A 21743-nucleotide genomic window follows, 5' to 3' on the forward strand; every position below is an offset into this window, starting at 1 on the left:
AAGTTCTACCTATCTGAAATCATCGATGTGGCTATCTGTTAGACACCTTTGTGGGACTAAGAGCCAGTATCCTCTATGGGTAAGGGCCTCTTGGAAATTTAGTGGGAACAAGAATGACTAGAAGTACTTCCGTGAAATGTGTAAGAGTGTGACACCTCGGACATGACTTTGGATTCACACCTCACTGTCTTCAAGCCGAGAACCCTTGGGAAAACTGCTTGGTATTACATGTGACTGACCTATTCCTAGGTCAATGGGGTACTAATAATCTATATCTCACACCATCACTTAACGACTAAATGAAACAAGATGCACTGTTCCTGACATCACTACTGATTTTTCAATAAGCAGACATGATCATAAATTTTAAGTTAATGTTTTTGTCATTATCAGCAACTATTCCTTGGCTGTCACTCATATCGGTGCACTGGCTAGTGAGAACAAATTCCACTCCGAAGCTGGCAAAGAACCCCTACTTTAAGGAGTAGAAACTAGCTTGTGTACGCCAAAATTTCTTGTTTCTCTACTAGTTTGTACTCCTTTTATGGTGTAGTTTTGTGATTGGCACCATAAAAGAATTTGCTAGAAATGATGGTTCTTGGGCTCATCCAAGACTTACTGAATCAGACCCCATCTTGACTAGATTACAGGGGACATAGACACACATTCAAGGTTTAGAAGTAGGACCGTAGCTTGCTTCCAGATGTTAATTGGTGGTCTCATGCCCAACTTCTGATTTCTGACCTCCACCAGAAGCTGACCAATTCTGGGTCTTTTCTTCACAATGCCTTATGTGAATCCATGGAGCTCTTTCTCGAATAATGGATTTGTAGTCCTCTGTTTCTCAAACTCTCGTCTGATTTATATAATCATGGCCACCTTTTCTCAAGAAATCCCTGGCACTAGTAAATTCCTAGTAAAGGGTGAGAGGGACAAGCAAGGGAGGAAAAAAAGAGGGCATCCTAATCTTGAGGAGCCCCGGGGATCCTGGAGAACAGGAGCTCCCCTAATTTTCCTTCAAGTTAGGCACTGCTTTGAGAACACTCCTAACCCTGACAAGAGCATCTCGGTTTTTGTCTCTGTTTAGAAGAATTCTCCTTCAGTAAAAGGCGGGACCCAATTCTAGTGCCTGCCCCATGTCCTTATCACACGTGCGAAGGGGCTTGAGTGTGAGTGCCTCACAGTGGCACAGATAGGCTGGCCGGAGAGGATGGTAAGTGCTAAGCAGAGCTGCCGTCTCACTAGACATTTTGCTACTAAAATCCTAGGACATGGTGAATGGAATCATGCCCATGGTGGACAAGTTGATCAAAGAACTGAAGTCTACGGAAATCCCTGAAGCCCGAGCCTACCTCCGCATCTTAGGGGAAGAACTTGGCTTTGTCAAGCTCCAAGACCTCCAAGTCCTGGGAAGGCTGCTGCTGAACAGTGCACAAACTCTGCGGGGAATCCCCCAGATGGTGAGTGACCCAGGCCCTGTATGAGCACTAACTTACGAGCCAGATCCTTCTTAGGTCCTCCAGCCTCACAAATCTGAGAAAGGGTTTTGTACATCCTTTGAAATACAAGTTTGCCTTGAATTTGAGTTCAGAGGATTCTCAAGGGCTAAGGAAGGGGGCTCAATCAGTAAAATCTGACCTGTCCTGAACACTGATCTAGGTTTAGACCCCCAGAAGTCACGTGAGAAAGCAGGGTGTTGTGGCACACCCCAATAATCCCAGCACTGGGGAGGCAGAGATAAGCAGATTCCTGGGATTTGCTGGCAGGCTTAGCCTAGCCAAATTGGTGAGCTCTGGGTAAAACCAAGAGACTGTCTCACAATACAAGGTGAACAGAATTCTGAGGAATGACATCAGAGGTTGATGTGGTACACACAAACATGCATGCACACACACACATACACGTGTGCATGTACATGAATACCCACATGCAAGTACACACATGTAAGCATGCATATACCTGAACACACACAGTCTTCAAAGAGGGGCCTGAGGAGGCACTTCCGTGTCGCTGTGAAAGCGTGAGGACCTGAGATTGGATCTCTGACATTCATGTAAAACCAGGCCAGCAGTGCCCATAACAACCTAAGCAGATCCTGGGCACTCACTGGCCAGCTAGCCATGACAACACAGGAATATATCCGTGAGAGACCCTGTCAAAGAACAGAGAATGATAAAGGGAAAGACCCAGCATTAACTTCTGCCCTCTGCACATGCATGCACAGTAAAGTGCATCCACATACATAAGTACACATGTACACATGCACATACACATACGCACACACCACGTACACACAAGCTATTTAAAATAGTATTCTTGGTAGCTAAAACATTGATAGCATTTGGAAATAAAGCCATTCATAATAGCTGTATCTTTCAAGAATATTAGTTTGATCTTCTAGAAAACAGTTCTAAGTATACCCTCCGCAATCTACGCCGACAGTACTTTTAAATGCTGAAATGCTACAACAATTATAAGAGTTATTAGCAAACTATAACCCACTATCCACATTTGTGTTATATGGATATCAGTATATCATAAAAGGAGAAAATAAGCAAATATATTCCCTATGATAAGATAAATAATCCTGTGGACTTTAAGAAGAGAGGTCTCGAAAGCTGGGGGTGTAACTCAGTGACACAGAGGTCACCCAGCATTGCAAAGCCGAGGTTCCATCCCTTGCACTGCAAAAGAAAGAAAAAAAAGGACAAAAGTCTTGAGTTCTTTTATGAAGATGCTATATAAGATAGCAAGAATCAATCTATATTAACGGGGGCATTGCCTCAGTAGGCACTCACTTTCGAAAAGTTGCCTTTACCATAATATACTACACTTCTGGTAAAGTCTCATTTGCATTTGGATTTTTACAAGAGCAGAATAATGTCATACCTCATGCTTAAAGTTCATCAAGCTGCGAGGTTCCACTAGGGGCCTCTAAATCAGCAGTTTAAAATGACGTGACATTCAAGCCAGAGAAACTGCTTCTACCCCAGTGCATTAACGCCAGTAACCATGAACTTACATTCATTAGACCACTGAGCTAATCAGAATTCCTAGCTCCCCTCTGTGAATAAAGAGGCATCTTGTGTGGCGTTTGGGAGATCACCTTTAACACAGCTCACCCACATCCGGCTTACTTTGCATTGTTGCCTCTCGTTGCATTTGCAGATTGCACAGGCCATGAGAGATGGGTCAAAGAACGACTTGTACTTTCACTACATCTTCATGGACAATGCCTTTGAGCTCCCTACTGGAGCGGGGGTACAGCTGCAAGTGTCCTCCTCTGGAGTCATCACCCCCGGAACCAAGACTGGAGTGAGAATGGAAGTAGCCAATGTAAGACTCAGCATTGATCATCATCAATGACTGTTTCTTTTTTTCAGGGTGGGATTTTTTCACACATGTTTAAGACATGCTCCAACTCAAGGCAACATGAATCATGATTACAATCTTCTTGCTGATTTTTATGAGGAAATAGGGGATTTTGCCTGCATGTATTATCTCTCACCATCTCCACTTAAGATGCAGTAATGAAAGGGGAGCCTGGATGTTCGCCGTGAATGAAGACCCTGGTTGTCTTTGTATCCAGTAGTGCTTAAAGTTAGTCCAGGCTTTCGCTAGTCCTGGGAAAGGCACACTGGCTCTGGGGAAATTGGATGCTTCAGCTTTTCCCCCTCAAATCACAGTTATGGTCCCTGTAGGGTGGATTAGCAGAGGCATTTGTCAGAGTTCAGAAAGAGAAGTCGAGCTGTCTGTCAGGGTTCTGAGGTCCGGAGTGAAACTGAACTGGTCACCTTCTGACTTCCAGATTCAGGCAGAACTAGTGGCAAAGCCCTCTGTGTCCGTGGAGTTTGTGACAAATATGGGCATCATCATCCCAGACTTTGCAAAGAGTGGTGTCCAGATGAACACCAACTTCTTCCATGAGTCAGGCCTGGAGGCTCGAGTGGCCCTGAAGGCAGGAGAGCTGAAGGTCACCATCCCTGCTCCAAAGAGGCCGGTCAAGCTGTTCAGTGGCAGGTAATTATACCATCAAGGTCTACCTGGCCTGTTTGGAGGAGAGAATTGAGTATGTCTCTACAGGATTTAGCTAGACTAGCTAACTAACTGGGGTAATTCAAGGTCCAGCGAAATGGTTCTACTCAGTATATTTTCCTAAAGTTTCTTATGCCTCTCCACACCAACACTTCACATCTGCGGCTGGGTCAGGAGTTACTCGACTCTGGGGCGCTGTTTAGCTTCTCATTTACTTTGGGAACAGAGAAACGGCAGTGCCAGAAAAGTCCTGCTTAGGAAACAAGCGTTACTGCCCAGGAGAAACACCGAAGGTCACACTAGTTTGTGGTGGCCAACTCTGAATAAAACATCCATCATGCTCAGGTTCATATCAAGAGTTCCTGTTTCAATAGCATCCTCGACACATTTGTTCGCTTGCTCAGAAACAGCGTTTAGTCGCCCGGTTTGTATCAAACTTGCTGAAGGAGATACAGGAGGACCCTGGTCTTCCAGATTTTTAACTGTCCAGGGAAGGCACACAATTAAGGAAATGGCTGTAATAAAGCAAGGGCTAGGTCAGAGAAGTGGGAGACTGTAAAATCATAGATCATAAAGACTTAGGGAGCCAGGATGCTATTGAGAGTACCCACTTCTGATCTGCTAGAAGGCCTGTGCCAGGGATAAGCAAGCAGAGGAGAAAGGAGTGTGTGTCCATGCAGTGGGTAGAGTGTGTGCAATGACCTGAAGGATAAGAAAATGACTGGGTATGCTAAGGTGAGCTGAATTAGTAAAATGCACAGGGAGTCTAAGGGCTCTGTGGTAGAAAACAGCAATTCATCTCAGACCACGGCTAGCCTCTCAAGGCCATGGAAAGAGTGTAGACCCTTCTAAAGCCAAAAGGAGTATAAATTCGACGAGCTGGAGTTTTTAGAGGATGCACCCCAACTCTGGGGAGCAAAACTGGGAGACGGGAAATGTGAGCAGAGCTCAGCTAGGAGTGGGAGGAGACAGGGGCTTGCCCTAGGGGAACATTTGGGGAGACAAGGGAGTGAGGAAGCCCCATAGGTTGTAAGGAAGCAGAAAAATTAGTGTTTCAAGATTGACTTGTTAGAGAGGAAAAGGAAGGAAGAAAAGGAAGTGGTGTGGACTTTGTTGAGATAGGAGGCAGAGAGAAAGCTGCAGCTTGGAGTGAGATGCTGAATTGCTGCTTTTGGTGTCCTGTGAAATGACTAATCTAAACTGCCTAGACATAAAATGGACCTGGACCCCAAGCCCAGTAAAGAGATCAGCATATAGAAGCAAGACCAAGCAAAAGTCAGGGGAGGGAAAGCCATGAGAAACTGGGACCAGAGCGCAGATGATAGAATCATGTGGATGGAGGGGGGAGGAATAATCAGGGAACCGTGGTAAAGGGGAGGGGGCAATGGAGACCTTCCCTCAGCTGACATCAGAGCTATCAACACATCAGCAAAGTTTGACTTAAGACACCACCAAAAGCTAGGGGTGGGGATCCTGAGTTTAAAAGCACGTATTCCAAAGAAGAAACCAGGGCATGAGTGGAATTGGTTCTATTTTCTCATTTTTGAAGTACATCTCTAAAGTGTTGTAAAGTTCTCAGAGGTTAGACTCTGATACCTTAATGTGGATATGTTTGAGCATCTCTACAAAACACTTGTGAGGGGCCAAAGAAGATAAATAACACACACACACACACACACACACACACACACCATCAAATTAAGGAGCAAGACAGGGACTGGTCATACCAAAGAAAGCATTTTCAGGAGCATAAGGAGGAAGAGGCAGTGTAAAGTGTTTGGAAAAAAACACTTCAAAGGGAGAAAACTCTCTTGATTACAAAGGAGACAAATTGGGCTAAGAAGGAAATAAAGGGATTTGCAGATGGGGGTCAGGTTATAGGGTGACCAGGTGCTAAAACTTGAGCATTTTAGTGCTAGTAGAAAGAACTCAGAATGTAAGAAAACTTGCATGCGAAAAAGACAAAGTCCCTACGTCCAGCCTGCACCCAACCTCAGTGATAAGTTTCTCTCCAAGCTTCTCTCTGCGCTGTAAAATAGGAATCCTAGGCCTGCAGAGGGATCGAGGGTAATGCAGAGAACCCAATGTAACATCTGAAACAAGGGTCCTTATGATCATGTTACTGATGCTCTTTATACTCATATTTGTTTCCCCATAAACCAAATAATGTGAGGTGTGTGTGAACAAAAGAGAAGGATCGAGGATGGGGGTGGGGAAGGCATGTCCACAGCAAGATTCAACCATAGGCATTTCAGGTCATCATACAAAGGTAACGTCCCCTTTTCATTCCTCGCAAGCAACACTCTGCATTTGGTGTCTACCACCAAAACGGAAGAGATCTCTCCTCTGATTGAGAACAGGCAGTCCTGGTCAACTTGCAGACCTTTCTTCACTGGCATGAACTACTGCACCACAGGGGCTTACTCCAATGCCAGCTCCACAGAGTCTGCTTCCTACTACCCACTGACAGGGGACACCAGGTGAGAGATACTCGATGCTAGCCTAGCATCTGCTTCCCCTCTACCTGGGGGGAGGGGACAAAAAGCAAAATGCCAAGGATTGCAAGACCATGTTTCCAACCTTAAGAGCATACATCATTGTCTGAGAACTTAAAATGGTGGCCCTCTGGTCAACACTGTGGATTCCCCCTTGAGGTGCTTCATGCACTGGATGTGGAGATCACAGTGTCATATTCAAGTCTATCAATTCCTTTACTGAGTCTCCATACCTATCACTGTAAGCCTTGTGAAGCTGACCAGTGTGTGTGCTCAAAGCCCTCACCATGCTTTGGGGCTCATCATCCCTCCGCAACCCCCATTCCCACTGCTTGTTCTCAGCATGAAAGGTACAGGTCAACTTTTTAACTCATCCAAAAGCCCTGGACAACCTGGGAGCTTCCCTTGCCTAGGGCTCTTAGGAAGATTAAGTAGAATCATAAGGACTATCACTAGCTGAGAGAAAGAGGTGGTATTAAAACAATACGTGCATTTTTGTGGTGTGTGAGGCTGGATTGTTGGGGGGCATCATTATCATCTTTGAAAGGAGCTAACAGTTTGTACTGGACATGCCGTGACATCTTTAGGTATGAGCTAGAGCTGAGGCCCACAGGAGAGGTGGAGCAATATTCTGCCAGTGCAACCTATGAACTCCAAAAAGAAGACAAGGCTTTGGTGGACACACTGAAGTTCCTAGTTCAAGCCGAAGGTGAGTATCCAAAATGAGGCTGCTCTATCACTAACTCTGTCTTGGGTTCAGGACACACACCTTTATGGTGATGCATTTCACAAGTATACTGGGTTCCCAGTAGGTGTCAGACATTTTCTTAAAGCTGAGGCTAGAAATGAAGGCTTCACCTTCATGGCAGTTATAGTAATCAACCAAACATGTCTTCAGGTTTGAGGGAGGAATCGAGTATAAAAGGCTCTAGGGAATAGTATACACAGTAGGGAGAAAGGAGGGTAGGAGAGACAGTAAAATGAGGATGATAAAGGAAATTTTGTTTGTCGTCTGTTTCCATTATGTTTTTTGAGACAGGGTTCCCACCCGCATCATGTAGCTCTGGCTATTTTAGAATTCACTTTGTAGACCAGGCTGGCCTCAAACTCAGAGCTCCACCTGCCTCTACCTCCTGAGTGCTGGCATTAAAGATGTGTGCCAATACTGCCTGAAAATCTTTTTAAAAAGAGAAAAGGGGAAAGATAACAGGATAGAGAGGCAATAAGCCATGGAGGAAAGAGTTGCAGGCTAAGGGACTAGCATGTGCAAATACTCTAGGGATGGAACATGTCAAAAAAAGATGGGAAGAAAACAGAACTAAGAATCTAGTGTTCAAGTGATGTCAATAATCCAATCAAGAGATGGAGGTGTTTGCATTAGAGGAAATTTTCATGCTACTATGCCAGTAGTGGGGAGAGAAAACAACAGAGTTGGGTTCAGGATATGACATGTGGTTGTGGAAAGAAACGATGGGAAGGAAGGAAAGCAAGAAAGAATGATAAGGGGCGGGACAAGGTGAGAAATCATATTTTTGTTAAATTTTGAAGAATTAGAGCCTGCATTCCTTGATCATCTGAGCATCCCCCACCTCAGGCCTTTGCCTCCATTCCCCACATCCAGAACTCAGCATGGCCCAGTCCTCTCTGAACTGTGGTCTTGCCCACATATCCTTTTAACAGGGAAATATTTGTGTGACCAATGTGTAGGAAACAGCCCCCTTTTCGTCCCTCTGTTTCCTTTCCTCATGGTCCGTTTCCCATGTCTTCAAAATATTTATTGCCCTCTGACGCAGGTAACTGATTTGCATACAGTCCATAGACCCCATTGACCATGAATAGATGAACCATACAAGGGCTGGGTACCCCAGTGGCAAGAACGTTGCCCAGCTCACTATAAGCCATCAGTAAATGCTTGGAAGTGAAGTGAATGGACAGCAAACATAATCCATGGGAAAATCTTAACCGGCATCCTCATTTAATCCCATGGTAGTCAGGGGTTTGCAGCTTTCTTCTCTGCCTCATTTTTTTTCCTTTGCATAGCCTCACGGCACACTCTTGACTCTCCCGTGAACCCTTTCAGGAGTACAGCAGACTGAAGCCACTGCGGTGTTCAAATACAATCGTCAAAGCAGGACTCTCTCGAGTGAAGTCCTAATTCCAGGGTTTGATGTTGACATTGGGACAATCCTCAGAGTTAATGATGAATCTGCGAGGGACAAAAATGCTTACAAACTCATCCTGGACATCCAGAACAAAAAAATCACTGAGGTCTCTCTTGTGGGCCATGTGAGGTAAGGAAAGGTTTAAGAGACCAGAGCTGAACTGGGGGCCTTGGTGTCTCTTTGCTTTCTTCTCCAAGCTTCCTATCTGGTCAAGCCAGGGCCACCTCTGTCCTATAATCTACCTGCAAATACAGTTCCCAACATGTCCCTCCCTACACATATTCAGTTGGACATTTCCATTATTCAACAAGCACTGATCTATTTACACATTAAAAGTTGTCTTAGCCCCTTGTCCCTATTTACTACTGACAAGGACTTGATAGCTCAGAGTGGTTTAACTGCTTGGCTAAGGCTAGAGAGAAAAAAGCAAATAGTTTTTTATAAAGCTTATCTACCTCCCTGCAAACTCTATATTCCATGCTGAATATTGGCTTTATAAGTTAATGAGTTTGGTCTATGTATGGTCAGATCTCTGATTTATTCATGTCTGGCTTTTATCACCAAAAAAAAATGTAACTTCTAATTATTGAATCCTGGATACCTTAAAAGTCACTGATGCCAACTGATTTCTTTCAACAGCTATGACAGAAAGGGAGATGGCAAGATCAAAGGGGTTGTTTCCGTACCACGTTTGCTAGCAGAAGCCAGGAGTGAAGTCCACACCCACTGGTCCCCCACAAAACTGCTGTTCCAGATGGACTCATCTGCTACAGCTTATGGCTCGACAATTTCCAAGAGAGTGGCATGGCGTTACGGTATGTGACCCTTCCATCCCATGAGCCCTTTTCAGGGCTCTGTGTGCTTAAGGGTGACTGTGTAGAGTAAAAACTATGGGCCGAGCTAACATCACTGATGGCCATGTTACATGTGCATTTTCAGACAATGAGAAAATCGAATTTGACTGGAACACAGGAACCAACGTGGATACCAAAAAAGTAGCCTCCAATTTCCCGGTGGATCTTTCCAGTTACCCCAGAACTTTGCATGAGTATGCCAATCGTCTCCTGGATCAAAGAGTCCCTCAAACAGACATGACTTTCCGGCACATGGGTTCCAAATTAATTATTGTAAGTATGACCGTGCAGCAGAATAAATGAATGGCTGTAGATGCTAACTGCCTCAACAACTGAGCTAGGTGCAGAAACATCCAGAGAGACATAAGCAAAGCACGAGTGGCTAGTTTTCCAAGCACACAAAGCTGCATAGAACAAATATCTAATGGATGCCACTAAGCTGAAGAGTTTTCTGTGTTAAGAGTAGCATCAGAACACATACACACATACCTATAAATTATATACACACATACCTATAAATTACACATGTGCATATATATGTAGTTTATTATAATTATATATAGTTACATATATTTATAGAAAATGTATAAAAAGGGATGAGGATAGCTTGGCCAATAAAGTGTTTGCTGTCAAAGAATGGAGATCTGAGTTGGAGCCCCATCACCCACATTAAAAAACCAAGCAAGATGGTATGTGCTTGCAATCCTACCACAAGGTACTGGGAGACAGAAGAATCCCTGGGGCTCAGTGGCCAGACAAATTGATGAACCCCAGGTCCCAGTGAGAGACCTTGGCTTAAAAACAAGATAGGCAAACAGGGTTAGAGAAGGAAGGACTTTCAAGGTTGGCCTTTGGCCTGTACACACACACACACACACACACACACACACACACAAATAAATGAGTAAAAATAAACTGCAGAGAAATCAGGCACTGGAGACCCACACTTTCCAGTAACTTATCTTTAAGCTTCAGTGCATCACTTTGATTGATAACTGACCTGCAGACCTGCTCTGTCAGTCATGTTAGTTGTACTTGGAGGGCCACTGAGATCCATTTCTTGCTCTTAAACTCTCCTGTCGCCTTGCAGGCAACAAACACATGGCTTCAGATGGCATCCAGGGGTCTTCCTTACTCCCGGATGCTACAGGATCACCTCAACGGTCTCTCAGAGTTGAACCTCCAGAAAATGGGATTGCCTGACCTCCAAATCCCAGACAACCTCTTCCTAAAGAGGTAGGAGGGGGAAACAGGGGACATCATCTTTGTACTCTGCAAAGAAAAGGGAATATTTCACCTAGCCCGATTTACACTTTTCTGTTAAAAAAAATCAGAGAAGCTATTTAAGCACTTGGTGACAATGAACAGCTATAGGATAAATACCAGTGGTTTTGTATCATTAAAAATGAGGTTCCCATGTGAACAGCAGCATAGTCTGGAGAACTTAAGAAAATAATTAAAGATTCTGAAAATCCTGCTCTTTAGTGTTACATCCATCACAGCCTGAGTTTGCAAGATATTCTAATTCAGCTTTGGAGGGCAAACAGTCACTAAGCATTAAAAAAGAGAGAGAGAGAGAGAGAGAGAGAGAGAGAGAGAGAGAGAGAGAGAGAGAGAGAGAGAGAGAGAAACACACCTTAATCCTAGCAGAAAATTCAAAACCACACTGCTCACTTCCTATCTGTGATAACAAACATGTGTGTGACACTTTATTTATTTTATAAAAAAAAAAGTGGTGGAGCATGAGCTAAAGAGACAATTTTTGTTCCTAAATTGATAATTCATATAATCCTCACAGTCCAGAATCTAAATGCCCTCCCTGTGTTATATGGGCCCCTTGGAAGGTTATGGCTGAGTACACAATTGACCATGCCTGATGACTGGTTACTATCAATCACAAGGCTGAAGTCCCCCCATTCCCCTGACAGACCAACACTGATGAAGATGAGATTTTTTTTTCCTTGCTACTGGAATTTCAATGCATGGGGATAGAACAGGAATGTAGGGGGCAGAGCAGGCAGCATCCTGCCCATTTTACAGTATACAATGAGAGGTTATTCAAGCATAACAAATACTACCTGCCTGACCACCTGCCTGATTTTTATAGATCATCATCATAGTCTGCTGCAGGTATTTACTGAAAAGATTACAAGTCCCATTTGATACCCAAGGCCATTTCTGGGGTTCAGCAGAAAGGGTACTATGCAGATAGCATCACTGAGACTCAGAGAGGCTAATTCTAAGATAACATTCCTAATTGGCAGAAGCTAGAACTACCATCTACCTTCCTTACCTGACTGTGTTCTTTTACATATCAAGTTGCTTCTATTAGGTTTAGCAAGTACTTATCAAGTATCTACTATATGCAAAATACTAGAGCAGAAACAGTGAGAAGACAGAATCAGGGTAAGGTTTTATCCTTTCTGCCAAATAAAGCAATAAATGAACCAATAAATGACATAATCAGAATTAGGATGGGCTCTTTGAGAGTGATATAGGGATCTTGATACACAGGTGGCTCTTGGGAGGGTTTGGGATGTATTTAGTGGGCAGTGTGGAAAGAGACCCAGGCATAAGAAATACCATGGAGAAAAGAACATAGTAGGCTGGGAGACGAGGGGAGTCAAGACCGAAGGTTTTGAGTTCTTAATGTCTGACTGTGGGGACACTGTCTCTGTTCACTTCAGTGATGGCCGGGTCAAATATACATTGAACAAGAACAGTATAAAACTTGACATCCCTTTGCCTCTGAGTGGCAAGTCTTCAAAGGATCTAAAGATACCAGAGACTGTGAGGACCCCAGCCCTGAACTTCAAGTCTATGGGATTCCAGCTGCCATCTCAAGTGTTCCAGCTCCCCACTTTTACAATCCCCAAGACATATCAACTGCAAGTGCCTCTCTTGGGTGTTCTAGACCTTTCCACAAATGTCTACAGCAACTTGTACAACTGGTCAGCATCGTACACTGGTGGCAACACCAGCAGAGACCACTTCAGCCTTCGGGCTCAGTACCGCATGAAGGCTGACTCTGCAGTTGACCTGTTTTCCTACAGCGTGCAAGGTGAGGCCTGCTCCGAGAAAGGGTCCATAGGGCTAATAGATTCCACATTCCGATGGGACAGCTCTAGGAGGGAAGAATTTAGGCTTTCCTACAAATAGTTTTCTTGCTACGTGGAAGTCTTTTCATTCATTCACTAATGGAAATATTTATTAAGCATATGGTAAGTATTCAGTAATAGGTTAGGTAGTAACAATAGAACAGCCATTTCTCTGCGGAGTTATAATTCAGTGTAAGAAGTGTTATGATACCGTATATACTATATAGTATGAGGTGCCATGAAAATGTTTGATAAGGGAACCCAGCAAGGGGTGCAGCAAACCAGGAAAGCTTTCTGGAGGGATGCCTTTTAGCCTTTTGACTTCAAATTTCATGTATACATTAGAAATGCCACTGTTATAATTGGTCTAGCTATATAAGGCTCCTGTTAACTTTCAACATAAAGGTTATTCTGGAAATTTGTTGCTTGATTTAACCATATCTCGGATTTTTCTGCTAGGTTCTGGAGAAACAACGTTTGACAGCAGGAACACATTCACCTTGTCCTGTGATGGGTCTCTGCACCACAAACTTCTAGATTCAAAGTTCAAAGTCAGCCACGTAGAAAAATTTGGAAACACGCCAGTCTCAAAAGGTTTACTAACCTTTGAAGCATCTAGTGCCTTGGGACCACAGGTGTCTGCTACTGTTCACCTGGACTCTAAGAAGAAGCAACACCTGTATGTCAAAGACCTCAAGATTGATGGGCAGCTCAGAGCATCCTCGTTCTATGCTCAGGGCAAATATGGCCTGTCTTGTGAGAGAGACACTACCACCGGTCAGCTGAGTGGGGAATCCAACATGAGGTTTAACTCCACCTACTTCCAAGGCACCAACCAGATAGTGGCAACGTACCAGGATGGAACCCTCTCCGTCACTTCTACGTCCGATCTGCAAGATGGCATATTCAAGAACACGGCTTCCCTGAAATATGAAAACTACGAGCTGACTCTGAAATCTGACAGCAGTGGGCAGTATGAGAACTTCGCTGCCTCTAACAAGCTGGACATGACATTCTCTAAGCAAAGCGCCTCTCTACGTTCTGAGCATCAGGCCAACTATAAGTCCCTGAGTCTCACCACTCTTCTTTCTGGATCACTCACTTCCCAGGGTGTGGAATTAAATGCTGACATCTTGGGCACTGACAAAATAAATACTGGTGCTCACAAGGCAACATTAAAGATCGCACGAGACGGACTATCGACCAGTGCAACCACCAACTTGAAGTACAGCCCCTTGGTGCTGGAAAATGAGTTGAATGCAGATCTTGGCCTCTCTGGGGCATCCATGAAATTATCAACAAGTGGCCGCTTCAAGGAACACCACGCGAAATTCAATCTGGATGGGAAAGCTGCCCTCACGGAGGTCTCGTTAGGAAGCATGTACCAGGCCATGATTCTGGGTGCAGACAGCAAGAACGTCTTCAACTTCAAACTCAGCCGAGAAGGGTTGAAGCTGTCCAATGACATGATGGGCTCCTACGCGGAAATGAAACTCGACCACACACACAGTCTAAGCATTGCAGGCCTCTCGCTGGACTTCTCCTCAAAAATGGACAACATTTACAGTGCTAACAAGTTCTATAAGCAGAATTTTAACTTACACCTACAGCCTTACTCTTTTCTAACTACTTTAAGCCATGACTTGAGATATGATGCTCTAGATTTGGCCAACAGTGGGCAGTTACGACTAGAACCGCTGAAGCTGAACGTGGGTGGTAACTTTAAGGGAACCTATCAAAACAATGAGCTGAAGCACATCTATGCCGTCTCTTATACCAACCTAGTAGTGGGAAGTTACAGAGCAGATACTATAGCTAAGGTTCAGGGCACGGAATTCAGTCATCGACTTAATGCAGACATTAAAGGGCTGGCTTCCTCTGTGGACGTCATTACCAACTATAATTCAGAACCACTAAACTTTAACAATGTTTTCCACTTTGTTTTGAAACCGTTTACCTTGGGCATCGACACACACACGAGCGGTGATGGGAAACTGGCTTTCTGGGGACAGCACGCTGGGAAGCTGTATAGTAAGTTTTTGCTGAAAGCGGAACCTCTGGCACTCAGCTTCTCTCATGACTTCAAGGGATCCACAAACCACGATCTAGTGTACAAGAGTAGCATCAGCACAGCTCTTAACCATGAAGCCACCGCCCTGCTCACACCAGTTGAGCAGACAAGCACCTGGAAATTCGAAACCAGACTGAATGACAAGGTATACAGACAAAACTTTGAAGCCTACAACACTGAAGACAAAATTGGTGTCGAGCTTAGCGGATGGGCTGACCTCTCTGAGCCCTCCTGGCCACTTAAACTACCGTTTTTCCACAGCGAGCCTGTCAGTGACCTTGACGACTTAGAGATAAATGATGCTGTGGACAAACCCCAAGAATTCACAATTGTTGCTTTTGTGAAGTATGATAAGAACCAGGATGTTCACACCATCAGCCTCCCATTCTTTAAAAGCCTACCAGAGTATTTGGAGAGAAATCGAAGAAGAATTATAACTCTACTGGAAGCCGTGCAGGGAGAATTGCAAAGCATCAATATTGATCAGTATTTGAGGAAATACAAAGCAGCCCTGAGCAGACTTCCACAGCAAGTTCATGACTATCTGAATGCATCTGACTGGGAGGGACAAGTAACCAATGCTAAGGAAAAACTAACTGCTTTCATGAAAAATTATAAAATTACAGACAATGATGTACTAATTGCTTTAGATAGTGCCAAAATCAACTTCAATGAAAAACTTTCTCAACTTGAGACATACGTGATACAATTTGATCAGTATATTAAAGACAATTATGACCCACAGGTTTTAAAAAAAACTATTGCTCAGATTATTGATCGAATCATTGAACAGCTAAAAATTCTTGATGAACAGTATCATATCCGTGTAAATCTAGAAAAATCAATCCATAATCTATATGTATTTGTTGAAAATGTTGATTTGAACAAACTTGATAGTAGTACAGCCTCTTGGATCCAGAATATGGATACTAAATATCAAATCAGAATCCAGATACAAGAAAAACTACAGCAGCTCAGGACACAAATTCAGACTGTAGATATTCAACAGCTGGCTGCAGAGTTAAAACAACAGATTGAAGCTATTGATGTCACGACGTATTTAGATCAATTGAGAACTGCAATTCTATTACAAAGAGTAAAGAACATTATTGAACGTGTCGAATACTTTGTTATGAATCTTATTGAGGATTTTAAAGTAACTGAGAGAATCAATACTATAGTCCGTGAGTTAATTGAGAAATATGAAGTAAACCAACAAATCCAGGTTTTAATGGATAAATTAGTAGAGTTGGCCCGCAGTTACAGCCTGGGTGAGACTCTTCAGAAACTAAGTAATGTGCTACAACAAATTGAGATAAAAGATTGCTATGATAAATTTGTTGGGTTTATTGATGAAACTGTTGAGTGGTTTAAAGCATTGTCTTTCAAAAAACTCATTGAAGAACTAAATAGATGTCTTGACATGTTGGTGAAGAAGTTAAAAGCATTTGATTATCACCAGTTCATAGATGAAACCAACAGCAAACTACGTGAGATGACTCAGAGAATCAATGCTGAAATCCAAGCCCTTGAACTTCCACAGAAAATGGAAGCATTAAAACTGCTGGTAGAAGACTTCAAAGCCACGGTCTCCAGCTATCTGGAAAGACTCAAGGGCACCACAGTAACTATGTTCTTTGATTGGCTGCAAGATGCTTTGGCTCACATAAAAGACCATACCCTAGATGATGTGCGAAACATAATTTATCAAATAGACATTCCATGGGAACTTGAGCGCTTCTTGTCTCTGGTAAGCCAAGCTTACAATACACTGGTCACTTACATTTCTGACAGGTGGATTCTAACTGTTAAGAACATTACAGACTTTGCAGAACAATATTCTATCCAAAACTGGGCTGAGCATGTGAAAGTGCTGGTGGAGCAAGGGTTCACTGTTCCTGAAATCCAAACATTTATGGGGACCATGCCTGCCTTTGAGATCAGTCTCCGTGCTCTCCAAGAAGGTACCTTCCAGACTCCTGACTTCATAGTCCCCCTGACAGATTTGAGGATCCCATCAATTCGGATAAACTTCAAAACGTTAAAGAATGTAAAAATCCCATCAAGATTTTCCACACCAGAATTCACTATCCTCAACACCTACCATGTCCGCTCCTTTACAGTAGATTTGCTGGAAATAAAAGCAAAGATTATCAGAACTATTGACCAAATGCTGAGCAGTGAGCTGCAGTGGCCTCTTCCAGAAGTGTACCTGAAAGATTTGGGGATGGTGAACATCCCTCTTGCAAGACTCACTCTGCCAGACTTCCAGGTACCAGAAATCGCAATTCCAGAATTCACAATTCCAAATGTCAATTTCAAAGATTTTAAAGTTCCTGATCTTCACATACCAGAATTCCAGCTTCCTCGCCTCTCACACACAATTGAAATACCTGCTTTCGGCAAACTTCATGGCGTCCTGAAGATCCAGTCTCCCCTCTTTATATTAGATGCGAACGCCAACATACAGAATGTAACTACTTCAGAGAACAAAGCAGAGATGGTGGCTTCTGTTGCCGCGGCAGGAGAGTCCAAATTCGAAGCTCTCAATTTTGATTTTCAAGCACAAGCTCAATTCTTGGAGCTAAAGCCTAATCCTCTGGTCCTGAAGGAATCCATGAACTTCTCCAGTAAGTATGTGAGGATGGAGCACAAGGGTGAAATGCTATTTTCTGGAAAGGCCATTGAGGGAAAATCAGACACGGTCGCAAGTTTACACATAGAGAAAAACACAGTGGAGTTTAATAATGGTGTGACTGTCAGGATAAACAATCGGCTCACCCTTGACAGCCACACAAAGTACTTTCACAAGTTGAGTGTCCCCAGCCTGGACTTCTCCAGTAAGGCTTCTCTTAACAATGAAATCAAGTCACTATTAGAAGCTGGACATGTGGTATGGACTTCTTCAGGGACCGGGTCATGGAACTGGGCCTGTCCCAACTTCTCAGATGAAGGCGTACATTCATCCAAAGTTAGCCTCACTGTGAAAGGACCCATTGCCTCCTTTGGATTGTCTAATAACATAAACGGCAAACACCTAAGGGTTATCCAAAAACTGGCCTATGAATCTGGCTTCCTCAACTATTCCAAGTTTGAAGTTGAATCAAAAGTTGAATCTCAGCATGTGGGCTCCAGCGTTCTGACTGGCAAGGGGACGGTACTGCTCAGAGATGCGAAGGCAGAAATGACTGGCGAGCACAATGCTGACTTCAATGGAAAAGTTATTGGGACTTTGAAAAATTTGCTTTTCTTTTCAGCACAACCGTTTATGATTACTGCATCCACAAATAATGAGGGAAATTTGAAAGTTAGTTTTCCCCTAAAGCTGACCGGGAAAATAGACTTCCTGAATAACTATGCTCTATTTCTGAGTCCTCACGCCCAACAAACAAGCTGGCAGGCAAGTGCTAGATTCAACCAGTACAAATACAACCAAAATTTTTCTGCAGTCAACAATGAACACAACATGGAAGCCCATGTAGGAATGAATGGAGATGCCAACCTGGACTTCTTAAACATACCTTTAACAATTCCTGAAATTAGTCTCCCTTACATCGGGCTCACAACTCCCTTGCTGAAGGATTTCTCCATCTGGGAAGAAGCGGGCTTGAAAGATTTTTTGAAGACAACAAGGCAATCATTTGATTTAAGTGTAAAGGCTCAATATAAAAAGAACAGAGACAAGCATTCCATTGTGATTCCTCTGAGTATGTTTTATGAGTTTATTCTCAACAATGTCAATTCCTGGGACAGGAAACTAGAGAAAGTCAGAGATGGTGCATTGGATTTTCTTACCACATCCTACAATGAAACCAAAGTTAAGTTTGATAAGTACAAAACTGAAAATTCCCTCCCTCGGCCCCTCAGGACTTTCCAAAGTCATGGTTTCACTATCCCATTCGCCAACATTGATGTGTCTCCATTCACTGTAGAGACACTGGCCTCCAGCTATGTGATCCCCAAATCAATACATACCCCAAGTGTCACCATTCCGGGTCCTAAGGTCATCGTGCCTTCATACAGGTTAGAGCTGCCATCCTTGGAGCTGCCAGCTCTTCATGCCCCTAGGAATCTCCTCAGGTTTTCCCTCCCAGACCTCAAGGAATTGAGCACTATTGACAATATTTACATTCCAGCTCTGGGCAATTTTACCTATGACTTCTCTTTTAAATCAAGTGTCATCACGCTGAATACCAATGCTGGACTTTATAACCACTCAGACATCGTGGCTCATTTCCTTTCTTCCTCTTCATATGTCACGGATGCCCTGCAGTACAAATTAGAGGGTACGTCACGTCTGACGCGGAAAAGGGGACCGAAGCTAGCCACAGCTGTCTCTCTCACTAACAAATTTGTGAAGGGCAGTCACGACAGCACCATTAGCTTAAACAAGAAAAACGTGGACGCGTCAGTGAAAACAACTGCCAGCCTCCACGTTCCTGTTTTAACCATGAACTTCAAGCAGGAACTTAACGGAAATGCCAAGTCGAAACCCACTGTCTCGTCATTCATGGAACTGAACTATGACTTCAATTCTTCAAAGCTGCACTCTACTGCTAAAGGAGGTGTGGAGCACAAGTTCAGCTTAGAAAGTCTCGCTTCCTATTTTTCCATTGAGTCATCCGCCAAAGGAAATATCAAGGGTTCCGTCCTTTCACAGGAATATTCAGGAAGTGTTGCCAGCGAGGCCAACACATACCTGGATTCCAGGGGTACTCGGTCTTCAGTAAGGCTACAAGGAGCTTCCAAAGTTGATGGGATCTGGAACATTGAAGTAGAAGAAAATTTTGCTGGAGAAGCCACTCTCCCACACATCTATGCCACATGGGAACACAATATTAAAAACCATTTGCACGTAGACAGCTTCTTTGTCACAAAAGGAAAGCAAACGTGCAAAGCCACCCTGGAGCTCTCCCCATGGACAATGTCAACCCTTCTACAGGTTCATGTGAGTCAACCCAGTTCCCTCCTTGATCTCCATCACTTTGACCAGGAAGTGACCCTGAAAGCCAATACTAAGAACCAGAAGGTCGACTGGAAGAGTGAAGTTCAGATTCACTCACGGGTCCTTCAGCACAATGTGAAGTTCTCCAATGACCAAGAAAAGGTTCACCTTGATGTTGCAGGATCCACAGAAGGGCAACTGTGGGATCTTGACTCTATCGTTCTACCAGTATATGACAAAAGCTTGCAGGAACTCCTACAGATGGATGGAAAGAAACAGTATCTTCAGGTTTCAACTTCCCTTGTATATACCAAAAACCCCAATGGCTATCTCCTCTCACTCCCTGTGGAAGTACTGGCTGATCGGTTCATTATACCAGGGCTGAACCTCGGTGGCTTCAGTGGGATAAAAATCTATAAGAAATTAAGTACTTCACCATTTGCCCTCAACCTAACAATGCTCCCCAAGGTAAATTCCCCTGGGGTTGATGTGTTAACACAATACTCCAAACCAGAGGACTCCTCTATTCCTGCTTTTGAGGTGACCATACCTGAAGTTCAGTTAACTGTGTCCCAGTTCACACTTCCAAAGAACTTTCCAGTTGGCAGCGCTGGCTTTGACCTGAAGGGGATAGCCCAACTGATTGCAGGTGTTGATCTGCCTAGCATCACCCTGCCCGAGCAGACCGTTGAGATCCCATCCTTTAAGTTCTCTGTGCCCGCCGGAGTTTTTATTCCTCTCTTTGGCGCACTGACTGCACATGTTGAGGTGGCCTCCCCTGTGTATAATGTCACTTGGAGGGCTGGCTTGAAAAACAAAGCAGACCATGTTGAAACCTTCCTGGATTCCACATGCAGTTCAATCTGGCAGTTTCTGGAGTATGACCTAAAAGGTAAGGAAATGTTCTTCCACCTCTCCTGGATACTATGTGTTTTCAATTGAGTTCTTGAGTACATAATTATTTATTTGATTAACATCAACAGTACCATCGTTCTGTGTAGCAAAATATAGAATGAAAGGAGAATATGCATGTTCCACCATGTATCTTAAAAATGAAACTAGAAAATCTACTGATATTGATGGATAAATTTTAAGAAAATATTTTTTCTATAATAATTTAAAGACTAATAATAGTTTCTGTTTATTTAAAATAGAAAAAAATTATAAGGATTTGGAGTGAGTTCTGTGGTAGAGAACAGGCTTAGCATGTATGAGGCTCTGAGCTCAAACCCCAGTACTACCATGAAAAATAATAACTTTTTAAAAAAAATAATCTATGAACTGCATATGGTATGTTTTAAACTTTTAAGTTAGGTGTTTGGTTAAGGTATCTGTCCAAGTTTTCACTACACACACACACACACACACACACACACACACTGATTTACCAATGACATATAAAATCTCTTCTATACAGTTGTGGGAACACAGAAAATGGAAGATCGCATGTTCATCTATAAGAACAAAGGAACACTTCAACACCGCGACTTCAATGTGGAGTACAATGAAGATGGTGTATTTCAAGGACTATGGTATGGAAGTTTTACTATCACTCTTCAAAACTCGCTGTGATGCTTGCCATCTCTGGATCCCTCTTGTTCTGATTCAGCTGCCTTTCCTTTTCTGATTTCAGGATCTGGCTGGGAGAGGCTCACCTCGACATCACCAGCCCAGCATTGACTGAGCTCCGTTTGTACTACAAAGAAGATGAGACCAGTCTGTGGGCCTGGGCGGCCTCCCCAGCCATAGGCGCTGTGGGTGTAGAGTCAAGCACAGATGACCAAATGCTGAGGTTGAATGTCTACTTCCAGCCTCAGGTGAGTCCCAGCTGATGAGCATCCTATGCCCAAAAGCAAGTAGAGAACTATAGGTGATTCCTTTCATCCTAGACAGTTCTCTGAGAGCATTCTCAAACTAGATGAAAGACAGGTGGTGAGCCAGTCAAACGTCTACATTGAGGTACTACTGTCCTGAAAACATTACAATAAATTTTTGCTGAGCTTGATAATTAGACACACCATGGTACCCAAGTAGCACTGTTGATTTATGGCTTTCTGGATCAAAACAAGAATCACACCTCATC

At 43.5% G+C, this 21743-nt stretch overlaps 1 protein-coding gene across 1 annotated transcript in view; it reads left to right on the plus strand.

Moving 5' to 3' along the window:
• The window catches only part of Apob (apolipoprotein B), a 37374-nt gene that overhangs the window by 13170 nt on the left and 2461 nt on the right, over positions 1–21743 (plus strand). The window contains exons 16-28 of the mRNA XM_057780956.1: positions 1269–1460; positions 3169–3336; positions 3809–4020; positions 6333–6515; positions 7118–7239; positions 8611–8821; positions 9332–9507; positions 9632–9819; positions 10637–10782; positions 12234–12607; positions 13104–20552; positions 21078–21192; positions 21294–21477. Coding sequence (XP_057636939.1) covers positions 1269–1460; positions 3169–3336; positions 3809–4020; positions 6333–6515; positions 7118–7239; positions 8611–8821; positions 9332–9507; positions 9632–9819; positions 10637–10782; positions 12234–12607; positions 13104–20552; positions 21078–21192; positions 21294–21477 — 9720 coding nt within the window. The remainder of the gene's footprint in view (positions 1–1268; positions 1461–3168; positions 3337–3808; positions 4021–6332; positions 6516–7117; positions 7240–8610; positions 8822–9331; positions 9508–9631; positions 9820–10636; positions 10783–12233; positions 12608–13103; positions 20553–21077; positions 21193–21293; positions 21478–21743) is intronic.

This window comes from Chionomys nivalis, chromosome 1 (assembly GCF_950005125.1).
Source record: "Chionomys nivalis chromosome 1, mChiNiv1.1, whole genome shotgun sequence".
NCBI classification, from domain to species: domain Eukaryota; kingdom Metazoa; phylum Chordata; class Mammalia; order Rodentia; family Cricetidae; genus Chionomys; species Chionomys nivalis.